Genomic DNA, 17192 nt, shown 5'->3' with positions numbered 1-17192 from the left:
TCGACTCGGCCTCCAATTAATTCTTCCTTTTTATCCCTAGCTTAAGGAAAGATTGGCCCTGCTGAAGAAGGAATATGAAAAGACGGGTGTATAAATTACAGGTAAATGGTCGTTCTTTCCCGCTATCTCCCTTCTGTCCCAGCTCTGAGAGTTTTCAGGAACTGGTGTTGGATCCCAGGATTCTCTGATGGGAAGGTTCATGCCAAGTTGAGTTTCCATCACTATGTTTCTGATCTAGCAAGGAAGGGTCTGTTGTTGGAACATTCAGAAACTAAGGCCATAACGTGATTTAGGGGTTGCTTAATGAAAAGGAGAAGCAGCAATCCAATGTTTTTTAAAAAAATGCTGGAAGACCAATGGATTGATGAGAGTGAGTATGGACCAGGTAAATTGGAGTCAAATATGGCAGGCAAAGCTGGAAGAGATAGTTCAGATTCAGTTGATCAATGAGGAACAATTGAACATCAACTTTCAGAGCTTCTTGGATGGTGGAGAAGGTACAGAGTTGGAATAAAATGTCAGTAAATGGACAATGATTCTCTGGCTCATGCTGCACACACGATATTTCTTTGGCTTGGCTTCGCGGATGAGATTTATAGAGGGGGTAAATGTCCACATCAGCTGCAGGCTCGTTTGTGGCTGACAAGTCTGATGCGGGGACAGGCAGATGCGGGTTGCAGGGGAAAATTGGTGGGTTGAGTGTTGGTTTTTCCTCCTTTGCCTTTTTGTCAGTGAGGTGGGCTCTGCGGTCTTCTTCAAAGGAGGTTTGCTGCCCGCCAAACTGTGAGGCGCCAAGATGCACGGTTGAGGCGATATCAGCCCACTGGCGGTGGTCAATGTGGCAGGCACCAAGAGATTTCTTTAGGCAGTCCTTGTACCTGTTCTTTGGTGCACCTCTGTCACGGTGGCCAGTGGAGAGCTCGCCATATAACACGATCTTGGGAAGGCGATGGTCCTCCATTCTGAAGACGTGACCCACCCAGCGCAGCTGGATCTTCAGCAGCGTGGACTCGATATACAGTACATTATAATCACATATACAACAAATATAATTTAATTTAATATAATTTAAGATAATATAAGTATTTCAGGGATGTGTGGTAAACCACTGTATGTATGTTTGGCTGTGTTCGGACATGCTCCTTGATGACTGCCTGAGGCCTCTCCCATAGATCCCTGAATAAAGGTGACTTTGCCACAGCTCCCTCCCCAGTCCAGTTGACCAGCATGGACGTGCCTCATTCTGTTGTCAGAAAAAGCCTGTCAGTTTCTCTATAACTTCTAGTCTTTGAGGTAATTGGTGGTGCATCTGGATGATTTACTCAGTTACAGGATACTGTTCATCAATCTCACAGCCTGCAGGAAGAAGCTATTTCCCAGCCTGGCAGTCATGATTTTGATGCTCTGTACTGCCTTCTTGATTGGTAGTGAGTTAAAGATACTGTGCTGGATGGAAGCGATCCTCAAAAATTCTTTTGAGTCCTATTTAAGCAATGCTCCCGGTTGGTGGTGTCAATAGTGGAAAGGGTAACTCCAGTGATCATCTTGGCTGTTTTGATGATGCTCTGCATTCTGGTTAATACTTTGCAACTAGACTGGATACTCAATTTTGTTCCTGTAGAAGGCTCCTAAACTTGCCCTCATCTTCCTTCAGCACTGCTGCACCTTTCTGATTATGAGGACGTGTTGTGGGTCCAGAATAGGTCATCCTATATATGTGCGCCAAGGAACTTTGTGTTCTATATTCTCTCCACAACAGAGCCATTTTTGTGTAATTGAGAATGCTCGACCTTCATCCTCATGAAGTCCACAATCATTTTTCTTTGTCCACGTGGGGACTCTGGTGTTCTTGCACCATTTTGTGAGCTGCTCAAACTCTTCTCTGAAAGCCGACTCGTTGCTGATGAGATGAACTACTGTTGTATCATCCGCAAAGTTGATGATTCTGTTGGAAATTAATCTGGCAATTCAGCAAGCGTGAACAGTAGTGGGTTGAGCACACAGCCCTGAGGTGCACCAGTTCTCAATGCGATGGGACTTGAAGCTTTGCTACCAACCCCGACTGACTGATCTTTTGGTGAAGAAATTGAGACTCCAGTGGTGTTGAGTTTCAGCTAGGGCTCTAAGGTATGATTGCATAAGAGAGGAATTGAAAAGTATATGTGAAAAGATTAGTTGCCATCTTAAATGGGAATCTAATATACTGTAAACGGGTAAGACATGGAGATGTAAGGCCCTTTAAGAACAAACATTGAAACTTGCATATGGCTGATGGCATTATTAAGATATTAAATGAATAGTTTGCATCTGTCTTCATCACGTAATGGTGCTTCCAAAGAAGTAATGAGGAAAGAGATAGTTGGTACACTGGCATATTAAAAATTAATGGCATAAGGGGATTAAATTTTTTCTGAATTTAAAGTAGGTAACTCACCTGGATCAAGTGGCATATATCCTTGGATTTTGAGAGAATAAGGAAATCACGGGAATAATGACCATAATCTGCTGATACTCCTTGGATGTGAGTGCCAGCGGACTAGAGGGTAGCAAAAGCTATTCCTTTGTTCAATAAAGGGACTAAGGGCAAGTTCAACAGTCACCATCCAGTTTCAGAGTAATGGAGAAAAGTTACTTTTTTTTGTGAAACTCTGATTTGTGTTTAACAAATTTATTAGAAATTTTCAATGAGGTGGACTTCAAGAAAGGCAGCCAGAAGGTGGTTGTGGAGGGTGAAGAATAATTGCAGGATTGCCTTGAATCAGTGGATTGGGTGGTGTTCAAGAGCTCAGCTGAGGATCTGAATGATTACACCAGGACCGTTGCAGACTTCATCAGAACTGCTGTGGACAAGGGTGTACCCACTGAATCATTCAGGGTTTACCCCAACTGGAAGCCCTGGATGAGCAATGAAATCCAGAAACTGGAGAGAGCCAGATCATAGGCATTGAAGAACATGACACATGGAGCAGGTGTGACCTATGGAAAGCCCTACTACACAAGATAGAGATTTCAAACGAGAATGAAATCAACGAAGGATAGCCGATAACTGTGGCAGAGTCTAAATAACATAACCTGCTACAAAACCAAATCTGGTGTAGCAGGAGACAAATGAGTTCAATGCCTTTTATGCCCGATCTGACCATAAGAACAAGAACTGTTGCGCAGCACCACATCATATGATGATTCTGCTGTCAATATCTGAAGATGACATGCGAGCTGCCTTCAGGAGAGTGAATTAAGGAAAGCATCCAGTCCAGCCAAATACTGATCAACTGGCTAATGTATTTGTGGATATCTTCAACAGGGCATGGTACCCACCTGTTTGAAACAGACTTTAATTGTACTGGTGCCTGAGGTGAGTGTGGTAACCTGCCTAAATCCACAGTGATGAAGTATTTTGAGAGGCTGGTGTTAAAGCATATCAGCTGCTGTCTGAGCAGCGACCTGGACCAGCTGAAATTTGCCTAGTGCAGCAGCAGATCTATAGCAGATACCTTCTCACTGGCTCTATGCAAGCCATTCTCAATGGGGAACCAGCACATTTAGGTAAAAGCCTTTTTTTCTTTTCTCTTCATGTAACATAGATATTTTTTATGCTGTCGGTAGGAGAGAAGTATGGAAGAAACTAAAACTTGACTGCTTCAGAGGGGAGGGAGCTCATAAACTTTGAGCAGAGTCCTAAGGGGGCCATAGCCAAAAAAAGTAGAGAATGGCTGGTTGGTTATGGAGGAGCAGTGGGTGAGTAAATTTGTGGATAACACAAAACTTGGCAGTATTATGAACTGTGAAAGGGCCTGGTGGAATGCATTGGAACCAAAGTTTAATGTGGAGAAAGATGACATGATGCATTTTAAAATTTTACAATTTAACTGTTTATGGCGCGGAAACAGGCCATGTCGGCCCTTCGAGTCCGTACCGGTTCACTTGAACAACTCCACTAACTCAACCCTCCTGCTCTCCACCCATAACCCTCCAAGAATGACGTGTGATCAAATGGAATAATCAGAATAAGAATTTATTGTCGTGAACAAGTCACAAAATCCATCGTTTTGCAGCAGCGTCACAGAGGAAACATTCACTAAACCACCTTACAACAACAAATAAAAATACTACATCAAAAGTAAAATTAAGGCAGTGTTGTTGGAATCTGATGGTAGTGGGAAAGAAGTTGTCCTTGTGCTGCTAAATGCTCATCTTTCAGCTTCTTTACCTTTTTCCCCAATGGTAGCAGAGTGAAGAAGGCATGGCCTGGGTGGTGGGGGTCCTTGAGGATAGAGGCTGCCTTCTTAAGACACAGCCTCTTGTAGATGACCTCAATGGAGTGTAGTCTGGTACCTGTGGTGCCACATGCCGAGTTAGCAACCCTCTGGAGTTTTTTTTCCCCCATCCTGAGCGTTGGTACCTCTGTACCAGACTGATGCAACCAGCCAGAATGCTCTCCGCTGTACACCAGTAGAAATTTTCAAGAGTTTTCGGCGACCTACTAAATCTGCTGACGAACTTTCTTCCTGATTTCATCGACATAGATGCTCCAGGACAGATCTTTGGAGATGCTGACACCCAGGAATTTGAGGTTCTTGACCCTTTTCACTACTGACCTCTCAATATAGGATAATGTTCTCCTGAAGTCCACAATCATATCCTTTGTTTTGCTAACATTGAGTGCAAGGTTATTGATGTAACACCACTCAATGAACTGATCTGTCTCCCTCCTTTGTTTCCTAATTGGCATTTGTGATTTTTGCTGACAACTGTGGTGTCATCGGCAAATTGGTTAGCATTGCAATTGTGCCTGGCTACACAGTCATGGGTGTATAGTGAGTAGAGCAGTGGGCTAAGCATGCATCTTTAAGGTGCGCCTGTGTTGATAGGCAGTGAGGAGGAGACATTGTTTCCAATTTGTGCTGACTATGGTCTTCCGATGAATAAGTCAAGGATCCAGTTGAAGGGAGGAGTGGTGCAGAGGCCCAGGAGCTTGTTGACCAGCACTGAAGGAATGCATGAATGGTGTTGAGGGCTAAGCTGTAGTCAATGAAGAGCAACCACGTGTATGAGTTGCAGTTTTTGAGGTGATCTAGAGCTGAGTGGAGAGCCAGCGATATTGTGTCTGCTGTGGAACAAATGTGACAAAAGACAAATTGCAGTGGGTCTAGACCTCTGCTTAGGTACGTGTTAACTCTGGCCATGAACTACCTGTCAAAGCATTTTATCGCAGTAGAAGTTGGTGCTACTGGTTGATAGTCGTTGAGGCAGCTCACTCTACTCTTCTTTGGCACTGGGATGATTGATGCCTTTTTGAAGCAGGTGGGAACCTGTGCAGCAATTGAAAATGTCCTTGAACATTCTGGCTAGTTGGTTGGCACAGATTTTCAGTACCATGCCAAATATTCCATCAGGGCCTGACACCCTGCGATATTGTTCCACAAGGGCATGGGAATTGAGGTGTGCATAGGTCATTGAAAGTGGCAGGAAAGCTTGAGAAAGCACTTGAGACTTATTCAATTCTGGAATTTATTAATAGAAACTTTGAGTATTAATTGGGGAGATTCATAATGAAACTTTATAAAACACTGCTTTGGTTTCGACCTGTTTCTCTTCCATGTTTATGTATGGCATAAAGTGGCAATTTTATCTTTTTCCTTTTCACAATTCACAATACTGCCAATTTAGAAACTGCACCTTGTATCCCCACATGTCCAAAGGTTTCTTGAACTCTATACAAAGTCAATTTCAACTTCATGAACTCTATTACCCTGTTGAAATATTTTAACAAATTGGTTGAACACAATTTGATCTTAACAAATCTTTGCTAGTTTGCTTTAATTTATTTTTCTAATTTCTGGTTACCACATCACTGGCTATTGGGAAGTTGTTCCCATTGCTGGAGAACTAGTGGAAAGAGTTTTAAGATTGACATGAGGGAGAACTAATGCTGAGTGTGAGATTTTGATCTGGAATGAACTGCTTGCAGATGTGGTGGAAGCAGGTTCCAAATAAATAGTTGTATATAGATATTTGCAAGATGATATGAAAAAAGCTGGTCCATGGCACTGAAGAATTGTTCTGGTAAAATGTCAGCATGGACATGATGTGCTGACGGAATAGCCTCCATTTGTGCAGTAACTGTTCGATGATTCAGTGATGAGTGGATGTAGACGGGTGGTTTGTGAGGTGGTGTGCTGCTTCTCCCTTGGAGTGAGTTTCTCTATGCTTCATATAGTTTGCTTTGAGGTTCTCCGTGTCATCCTGAATGCTAGTTCTCCACTTGAATCACTTGTGGGCCATAGGTTCCCAAGTCATTGGGGATGTTACTCTTTCATGGAGATTGAGAGCATCCTTGAAACTTTAATTACTGCGACATTAAAATGTCATTGTAATTTTCATTAAACTCTGGAATTGTTATAAGGATGACTTTTGAGCAACAGAGTCCATGCCAGCTCTTTTGACATCAGTCCCATTTCCACCCCCACCCCACCCCCCCCTTTTCTTCCCTGTGGTCATGAAATTGAAATTGAAGGGACCTATTCAAGAACTCTTAGTTTTGCACTTTATTGGTTTTTTAAAAAAATCTTCTCTGTATTGCTGTCAATTGTTCACATGTGTGCGTTATGTGCAGTTATTTTACATTACCAGCAAGTGGCCGGGAGCAAAAAAAAAATCTCAAGGTTGTTTGTGATGTCGCCTATGTACTCGAACAGTAAATCAGAAATTTTAACTTTGGCACTAACCTTTTACAGATAGATGGTGAGTACTCTTCTCTCTTCTTTGGCTTGGCTTTGCGGACGAAGATTTATGGAGGGGGTAAAAAGTCCACGTCAGCTGCAGACTCGTTTGTGGCTGACAAGTCCGATGCGGGACAGGCAGACACGATTGCAGCGGTTGCAGGGGAAAATTGGTTGGTTGGGGATGGGTGTTGGGTTTTTCCTCCTTTGCCTTTTGTCAGTGAGGTAGGCTCTGCGGTCTTCTTCAAAGGAGGTTGCTGCCCGCCAAACTGTGAGGCGCCAAGATGCACGGTTTGAGGCGATATCAGCCCACTGGCGGTGGTCAATGTGGCAGGCACCAAGAGATTTCTTTAGGCAGTCCTTGTACCTTTTCTTTGGTGCACCTCTGTCACGGTGGCCAGTGGAGAGCTCGCCATAGAACACGATCTTGGGAAGGCGATGGTCCTCCATTCTGGAGACGTGACCCATCCAGCGCAGCTGGATCTTCAGCAGCGTGGACTCGATGCTGTCGACCTCTGCCATCTCGAGTACTTCGACGTTAGGGATGTAAGCGCTCCAATGGATGTTGAGGATGGAGCGGAGACAACGCTGGTGGAAGCGTTCTAGGAGCCGTAGGTGATGCCGGTAGAGGACCCATGATTCGGAGCCGAACAGGAGTGTGGGTATGACAACGGCTCTGTATACGCTTATCTTTGTGAGGTTTTTCAGTTGGTTGTTTTTCCAGACTCTTTTGTGTAGTCTTCCAAAGGCGCTATTTGCCTTGGCGAGTCTGTTGTCTATCTCATTGTCGATCCTTGCATCTGATGAAATGGTGCAGCCGAGATAGGTAAACTGGTTGACCGTTTTGAGTTTTGTGTGCCCGATGGAGATGTGGGGGGGCTGGTAATCATGGTGGGGAGCTGGCTGATGGAGGACCTCAGTTTTCTTCAGGCTGACTTCCAGGCCAAACATTTTGGCAGTTTCCGCAAAGCAGGACGTCAAGCGCTGAAGAGCTGGCTCTGAATGGGCAACTAAAGCGGCATCGTCTGCAAAGAGTAGTTCACGGACAAGTTTCTCTTGTGTCTTGGTGTGAGCTTGCAGGCGCCTCAGATTGAAGAGACTGCCATCCGTGCGGTACCGGATGTAAACAACGTCTTCATTGTTTGGGTCTTTCATGGCTTGGTTCAGCATCATGCTGAAGAAGATTGAAAAGAGGGTTGGTGCGAGAACACAGCCTTGCTTCACGCCATTGTTAATGGAGAAGGGTTCAGAGAGCTCATTGCTGTACTAGTTCATAACTATAAGCAAAATCAATATTTTAACAAGCTATGCTGCTTTTTTTGAAAGGCATCATTTTTATGAACTGAAAGTTAACATTTTTGTTACCAGAAATTTTTCATCTTTAATTTTTGTTGATATTGTATTACAATGTACCATTGCAAACAGAATGGTACCAAGTTATGCATGCTTATCAAACCAGAAACCATCTTCATGTTCAAGTTTTGGGTTGGCTTCACACACATTGAGGTGTTAATTTTTATCAGACTACTTCAGAATCCAGCAAACTCAATTAAATTTGCTCTCACCGAATTTAAGTGATGATCTAATATCTATCCCTTTTTTCTGCTGCTAGCGTGCACAGAAAGCTGAACGGATGCAGAAGCATATTAAGAAAATCACTGCATATCAAAATCAGCCGCAGGAAGAGCAGCGCACAACCCAGCTGACAATGGGTAGGTTTGACTTTTACACTTTTGCATCGAACATGAAATAGTGCAGCACAGGGACAGTCTTTTGTGCCCCTTCTGCCCCCCATGTCTGTGCCAACTATAATGCCAATCTAAATTATCTTATCTACTGACTTGTTTTTTTAAATATTTTATTTAAATTATATGCCAAACATGGAATCAACCAAAACAGTAAAAATTGAATACATCTTTGATGCATGATAGCTATAATTCCCATCTCCCCCCACCCTCCCATGAATAGTGAATAAAATAAAGAAAAGAAATAGACCCCAAAGAAAGAAATGCAGAGATCAAGAAAAGAGAAAATTTAAAAAGAAATAAAATAGGATTGTCGGGAGTTCATCGTCTACCCCAAAAATTTCACATTTTTAAAATTTACTTAGATCTCAAGGGGGTATTAGCGTGGGTCTCGTGGGTGAGATGGGACACAATTAAAGATTTGCACCTGCATTTTGCAAATATGGCTGCCATATTTGTAAGACCATGTCATACTTATTTCTTAGGTTATAGGTAATCTTCTCAAGGGAAACACAACTATGCATTTTTGCATTCCAACGGGCTATACCTAGATGTGAATCAGACTTCCAAGTAATTGCTATACATTTCTTAACAAATATTGTTTGATGTTGGGGCAGCTCATTTTAGGTGTTATAGTGGCAATATTCTCCAATAAAGAATAATTCTGGGTTCTGTGGAAATTGAATTCCTGTTATTTGCTCTAAAAAATTTCCCCAGATCTATCCAAAACGGTTGTACCTTGGAACATGCCCAAGTTGAATGTAAAAAGGTTCCTATCTCCCCACTGCCCTAAAGTGTTGATCCAAAATGTCTAATTTTAATTTTTATGTTGTGAGATATGGCTGGTGCAAAAAATTATATTGCACCATTCTATAATCTTACATTTATTGTATTTTTACATACAGTCCCAGCATAAATCAGACTAGTTTTGGTCATCAATGCTTATATTTAAGTCTGATTCCCATCTCTGTCTCAACGTGTACCCCCTGTTATCTGCTTATGTGATCTATATCCCTCTATTCCCTGACTGTTCATGTTCCTGTCATATTCACTTCCACCCCCCCCTTCCTAGAAAATCTGCAGAGGTCCTTTATATATATATATATATATATATATATATATATACACACACACGCATATATATATATATATATATTTATATATATATATATATATATTATATATTTATATATATATATTATATATATATATAATATATATTTATATATATATTATATATATATATATAAAGGACCTCTGCAGATTTTCTAGGAAGGGGGTATATATATATAAAATATATATATTTTATATATATATATATATATATATATATATATATATAATATATATTTTATATATCCACTGGCCACCGTGACAGAGGTGCACCAAAGAAAAGGTACAAGGACTGCCTAAAGAAATCTCTTGGTGCCTGCCACATTGACCACCGCCAGTGGGCTGATAACGCCTCAAACCGTGCATCTTGGCGCCTCACAGTTTGGCGGGCAGCAGCCTCCTTTGAAGAAGACCGCAGAGCCCACCTCACTGACAAAAGGCAAAGGAGGAAAAACCCAACACCCAACCCCAACCAACCAATTTTCCCTTGCAACCGCTGCAATCGTGTCTGCCTGTCCCGCATCGGACTGGTCAGCCACAAACGAGCCTGCAGCTGACGTGGACTTTTTACCCCCTCCATAAATCTTCGTCCGCGAAGCCAAGCCAAAGAATAATATATATTTTATATATATATATAATATATATTTTATCTATATATATAATATATATTTTATATATATATATATAATATATATATATAATATATATTTTTTATATATATAATATATATATAATATATATAATATATTTTTAATATATATATATAATATATATAATATATTTTTAATATATATATATAATATATTTTTAATATATATATATATAATATATATTTTATATATATTTTACATATATATATATATATCCTTTCTTACCTCAAGTCCATGCTCCATAATTATATTTCATCCCAGGAAAAAGACTTATCTATCATAATATCATTTAAGATATGCCTCTCTTAGTTTTATCTACTTTTTCTGGGTTGCACTCACAGCCTCCAACACTCCAGTGAAAATAATATGTTTGTCCAAGCTCACCACTGGTGAGCCTCTACTACACCCTCTCCAAAGCCTCCATATTCTTCCTCTAACTTGGTGACTAGAACTGCACATAACACTCCAAATGTACTGTTGATGTTTTGATTTTAATGAACCTCAGTAAAGATTTTGAGTTTCCCAGTTCCCACAAGGAGTGGAAGTCCTAAAGGAAGCATGGAAATTGACAGCTGAAAATGGAGAGTTGGTCTGCTCCTTCGACCACCACCGCCACCCACCCCCCCATATTTGGGTTTGTATCTGGTGCCTGATTGTGCTTCATTCGGAGTTAAGAGTGAGAAGCTGATACACTGAGGGGAGTAGCTTGATCTTCTGCTCCTTTAGCCCTGCTTACGTGATGGTTAGATAACTCCCAATTTGTACCATGATGCTTTTAACATTTTTAGGCCAGTTGTTGTGAAAGTACATTGTCGTTCTGTATCTGTTTCATTAAATTTCTGTGAGGTTTTGGGTAAACACCTAATGTGCTTTTTTTAAATCTTTTTAAGCAAATGCTAGGTCCTCTCTTTTGGGGACACATTGGTCCAGCTCTTCACTTAAGAAATGCCAAGCCGCAACAGACAAAAGTAAAGAAACCATGAGTTCCAACATTATGCAAGAAATCATTGAGTGTCCAAATGAATCTTTAATCAGCGTGCACAGAAGTATTAACTCTTCCGCTCAACCCTGCACTCCCTCAATTGAAGAAATGAACCCCATGACAAAGACAGAAGGTGGAGTTCAAAATAGTGTAAAACTGAGAAAAAAGAGGTCATGTGAAATGTTGAAAAGAGTGTGTGAGGCAGCCAATGAGTCAGACGAAAGTTTGTCTGCTAATGGAGAGCCTTGTGGTAAAAAAATGGAAGCATTGGATAAGAGAGACACCCATGTATCCCAGACTCTTGGTGGACCCATTAAAGAAAACGCATGGCATGAAGCTCTCCCTCAAACTGAAGAGAACACATTGTTAATAAATGGAAGACAGGAAATGGAAGATGATTGTGTCATCAAGCACATGAGCAGAGTTGCAAGTGACTCTGCAGGAAGATCTATGAGCAAAATGGAAGCTTTCCCTTCAATGGCTGTAGAAATGCTGACTGAAGATGCTCAACTGCAGGAAGCAAAGGCAAATTGCACCGAGGACCATTTTAAACCTGAGCTCAACCTTCAGAAAGAGACAGTTACCCTCGAGTCAGCTGAGCTGCAACCAGTTACCACAGTGTGTAAATTGCCAGGAAGTAGCCCACTGAAGTCTTGTACACTTGTTGAGGGACTTATCTTTCCTGTGGAGTACTACGTTCGGACAACTCGCCGCATGACCAGCTCTCAGCGACAGGTGGATCTGGACGCAGTGATTCACAGCCAGTTGGGAAAGTACAGAAATGGGGGCAAAGGAAGACCCAAGAAGTTCACTCCAAACCAAAACAGTCGAGTGGAAGGTGAAGCCAAGATGTGTGATACGCTATTACTTTTTAATAGTCTGGTGGGTGATGGCGATGAGTCTAATCCAATGACCTTGCAGCCTGATTTGCAAGACTCATGGAATGTTGCTGTTGATTCCCAGTGTACAAAATCAACACTAAGGAAAAGGAGGAAAAGAGGCAGAGAAGAACGTACAAAATTCCAAATAGCTGATGCTGAACAGAAGTCTGTGGAGAGCAATTCAAATGCCCACGGAGTTCAGATTTCTCTGCCTTCTGATGCTCAGGATGAGAATGAGAGCAAGAAGAATGAAATTACTACTCATCAGCCAGCACCTAACTCCAGTGAACTGTACGAAAGTAGTGTGAATGAAATGAACAGTCTTAATTTTTCAGGCACTACTAACTTTAATGGAATAAATTCCAGCTTGATGCCAAACCAAGCTAAGCAACTATTGGAACCGCTGAAGAAGTCGAACGTAATTCAGCCCAACAGTGTGTCAACAAGCCCCTTCAAAGAAGATGTGAACAATCTTTTGACCGCACCAAGTGAGTTGTTATTATGTGGGCCTGAGCCATCTGGTACAAACAGTGATATTGACAGCCAGGAACTGATCCCAGAAACTCAGCAGGATTCATTTGATGGCACCTCATTGAAGAAAAAAGTAAATGATACAAAGAAATCATTTCCATTCGGGATTAACTTGGATAGAGAGAAAACTGAATCACCAGTCTCTCAACCCAAGAGGAAGGTGAAGCTCTTGAGAGGTGAGTACTGAATGTAATTGTTATACATGATCTAAGACTAGAGAGAACTCGGACATCCATAATTGAGCAGGGAAATAAACTGGTTCATGGTGTCAGCATAGATGTTCGTAGAGACCCTGTAAATCGAAACTATTAGAATTGGAGACGTGCTCTATTCTTTAAAATATCTCAGTGGAAGAAATTGATGCACTCATTCACCACGATATGAATGGATGCTGCAGGGATAATTAAATGAAGATTTGCCCTGCAGTGCTAATCTTCAACCTGTACATTTAATTGTTGTCTTTAATGATCTGCTTTTCCCAAGAGAAAGGAGCAGATCATTAAAAAGAGAGAAAGTAACGATTATCAAGGATCATCTACAGTACAATTCTTCTTTGGCTTGGCTTCGCGGACGAAGATTTATGGAGGGGGTAAAAAGTCCACGTCAGCTGCAGGCTCGTTTGTGGCTGACAAGTCCGATGCGGGACAGGCAGACACGGTTGCAGCGGTTGCAGGGGAAAATTGGTTGGTTGGGGTTGGGTGTTGGGTTTTTCCTCCTTTGCCTTTTGTCAGTGAGGTGGGCTCTGCGGTCTTCTTCAAAGGAGGTTGCTGCCCGCCAAACTGTGAGGCGCCAAGATGCACGGTTTGAGGCGTTATCATCCCACTGGCGGTGGTCAATGTGGCAGGCACCAAGAGATTTCTTTAGGCAGTCCTTGTACCTTTTCTTTGGTGCACCTCTGTCACGGTGGCCAGTGGAGAGCTCGCCATAGAACACGATCTTGGGAAGGCAATGGTCCTCCATTCTGGAGACGTGACCCACCCAGCGCAGCTGGATCTTCAGCAGCGTGGACTCGATGCTGTCGACCTCTGCCATCTCGAGTACTTCGACGTTAGGGATGAAAGCGCTCCAATGGATGTTGAGGATGGAGCGGAGACAACGCTGGTGGAAGCGTTCTAGGAGCCGTAGGTGATGCCGGTAGAGGACCCATGATTCGGAGCCGAACAGGAGTGTGGGTATGACAACGGCTCTGTATACGCTTATCTTTGTGAGGTTTTTCAGTTGGTTGTTTTTCCAGACTCTTTTGTGTAGTCTTCCAAAGGCGCTATTTGCCTTGGCGAGTCTGTTGTCTATCTCATTGTCGATCCTTGCATCTGATGAAATGGTGCAGCCGAGATAGGTAAACTGGTTGACCGTTTTGAGTTTTGTGTGCCCGATGGAGATGTGGGGGGGGCTGGTAGTCATGGTGGGGAGCTGGCTGATGGAGGACCTCAGTTTTCTTCAGGCTGACTTCCAGGCCAAACATTTTGGCAGTTTCCGCAAAGCAGGACGTCAAGCGCTGAAGAGCTGGCTCTGAATGGGCAATTACAGTACAATTATATACAAACTAAATGGCTACAATGGTCTTTCCCTTCCTGGCTGTTTTCTAATACCTTTTTGGATTGCTGAAGTAATGGGAGTTGTCTTACCAATAGGTTACAACTGTCGTAAGACACGCAGAGGCTCGAGAAGGATCACTGAGATATTCGAAGATGGGACATTAATGTGCTCGGAACCATTACTCCGTGTTAAAATTCCTATCATCAGAAGGTTGTTTCACAGCCAAAAAGTCCAAGATTTTGATCTTCCAGAAGAGGAGTATGGCCAACTTAAGGAGAAACTACGAGCAGAAGCATTAAATAAATTTATTCCTTCCCAGCATGATGGAGTTGGCTGTAATTTGGAAACTCGAGTGGAAAGGGATAATTGGGACACACCACACTGCAAAAGTCCACATACAACAGAGATCCAGCAAACTGCAGAAAACTTTGAGGAATCCCACCAACAAAGTAAGATGGCTTAGTCATTTCTAAGGCAAGTGCTTTCAGTATTCCAACAAAAGTACATAGTTGTTCAAGTGTCCAATATTTGGCTTTGTTTTTGTTTGCCAAGTTAACTGTCCCAATGAGGTGACAAACCTTAGGCAGCAGTACTGATCGTTGTCATTCTGATGAGCTCATTGGGCCCAACATATACAAACTACACTCCAATAGAGCTCAGTTTTGTGGACACATTAAAAGTGGACCATTTATTCATGGTACATGTTACATTTTGAAATGCACAAGCTAAAATGCAGCATTCCAATAACTTGATATTACCTGCTGAAAATGACAGATTACATAGAACTTTGTTGTTGGATTGAGTTGATCCCTTTTAGAGTAAAAGGAGTTCTAATGATATCAGATTAACAAGCAAAGATATAATTTGCTACAAATCTTTATTTGTAGGATCATCTATTCAGTTGTAATGATGAATGGGTGTCAGGTCAATGGTGGTGAAATAATTTCACTGCTTAAAATTTACCCAACTTTTGACTATTAAAAAATTATATACATATATGTATATACTATGTGTGTGGATGTTTATACACACACACACACACACACGTACTCCCCAACATATGTCTGTGTTCCATAGTACAGCAATAGATTTCCTTCCATTCTCTATCTGAATCTTTCTCATTCTCTCTGTTGCTTTGGACCCTGAGCACCCTGCAGACTACTGGCCTCTAAAAACCTGTCTGACCATCAGAATATAGCAACCAAATCAGCCACCAAGGCCAGCTCTCGCGAGAGGTTGGCCGCCCACCAAGGCCAGCTCTCGCGAGAGGTTGGCCGCCCACCAAGGCCAGCTCTCGCGAGAGGTTGGCCGCCCACCAAGGCCAGGTCTCGCGAGAGGTTGGCCGTCCACCAAGGCCAGGTCTCGCGAGAGGTTGGCCGCCCACCAAGGCCAGGTCTCGCGAGAGGTTGGCCGCCCACCAAGGCCAGCTCTCGCGAGAGGTTGGCCGCCCACCAAGGCCAGCTCTCGCGAGAGGTTGGCCGCCCACCAAGGCCAGCTCTCGCGAGAGGTTGGCCGCCCACCAAGGCCAGCTCTCGCGAGAGGTTGGCCGCCCACCAAGGCCAGCTCTCGCGAGAGGTTGGCCGCCCACCAAGGCCAGCTCTCGCGAGAGGTTGGCCGCCCACCAACATGGTAGCCACCATGGATAGGCTCGATTTTCACCGTTATCGAGTAATTTTTATAATTTTTCTTTTAAGAAGTCTTGGTCGTATGTGCGTATTTTGGGGAGTACCTATATATATATGTGTGTGTGTGTGTGTGTGTGTGTGTGTGCCGTATACGTGTATGTCTGTATGAATGTACATGTGTGTGTTAAAATTATATTTATGACTGTGTGTGCCTCAATTACATATTTGTCAGTTACTTTGAGGTGCAGTGAAAATTAAAGCTAAAACCTTCATAATGGATGCTATTAATATGCACTGTTTTTCTACCAGAATCTTCATGCTGCAATGAGCTGAGGAGAACCCCTGAAAATCCCATTGATGATATTTGTTCTCGTGTTCAGCAAATTTCAAAAACTGCATATGGCCATAAACTGTCTCCCAGTATTCTGCTTTCAACTCCATCCTGCACTCCACAGGCAACGAGTTGCGATCCCATGTTCCCTTCACTTGGCTTCACTCCAGCCTCTGGTTCAACTGAGTGTTCTCTGGTATCTTCCCAAAGCAAATATAGAAACCTGAATTTGTCTCAAACTGGCAGGCAGTTACATATGTTAGAAGGTGCTGGGAATTGTGGACAAGGATTCCAGACTGCCAGTGAAGAAGTGTCCCAAACAGATTTAAATCTGCCTACTCCAGTGGAAAAGGAAGATGGAGTGTGTGCTTTCTCTGGAAGAGAATATTTAAACCATAAGAATGAGGAGGACCTCAAACGCAAATGTGAGACGATAGTCAGTGAGAAAGAGATGCCAAATGATGATTCTACCAAGGAATTTGCAGAACTGGACACTGCAATTAAAGAGGTAACTTTTTTTACTTTTACGGCTCCTGCAAAGTGGCCGTATGGTGGCACAGGGATCTGACCATCATTGCCAGCTGTAATTTGTTGCCCATCTTTAATTGCCTGTGAAGTAATTCACTTACTAAGTCACTTTAGAGGACATTTAAGAGTCAACCATAAAATTAACCTAGACTGCATTAAGGCTGGATGAGGTAAAGATTGTAAAATTCCTTCTTTGAAGTTAATTAATAAACCAGATAGGTTTTACAACAAAAAGATGTTTCGTAATCATCATTATGAATGACAACAAAACATTTATCCAGATTATGAACTAAACTCAATTTCCAAAGTTGTCACAGTGGAATTTGGCCTACGACCTCCAGATTATTGGTCCTGTAATTTAATGACTGCATCACCACCATATTTTTCTGCTGTAGAGAAAGAGCAGTGTTTCTTTTTTATAAAAATAAGTGTTAATGCCTTTCCCAACCACAAGATTGCATTCATTATTTCATTGATATGTTTGCTGCTTTCAATGTTACCCTGAATATATTAGGTTGGAGGAAACATTGGACAAGAATGTGAATGTT

The 17192-nt window shown here is 42.3% G+C and overlaps 1 protein-coding gene across 1 annotated transcript in view; it reads left to right on the top strand.

The window, feature by feature from the left end:
• The window catches only part of palb2 (partner and localizer of BRCA2), a 52917-nt gene that overhangs the window by 327 nt on the left and 35398 nt on the right, over positions 1-17192 (top strand). Inside the window, 6 exon segments of the mRNA XM_069904897.1 lie at positions 41-85; positions 87-101; positions 8335-8434; positions 11121-12800; positions 14256-14609; positions 16095-16624. Coding sequence (XP_069760998.1) covers positions 41-85; positions 87-101; positions 8335-8434; positions 11121-12800; positions 14256-14609; positions 16095-16624 — 2724 coding nt within the window.

This window comes from Narcine bancroftii, chromosome 12 (assembly GCF_036971445.1).
Source record: "Narcine bancroftii isolate sNarBan1 chromosome 12, sNarBan1.hap1, whole genome shotgun sequence".
Lineage (NCBI taxonomy): Eukaryota > Metazoa > Chordata > Chondrichthyes > Torpediniformes > Narcinidae > Narcine > Narcine bancroftii.
The sequence above is the reverse complement of the archived record's forward strand: the minus strand, read 5'-3'. Positions and strand labels throughout refer to the sequence as shown.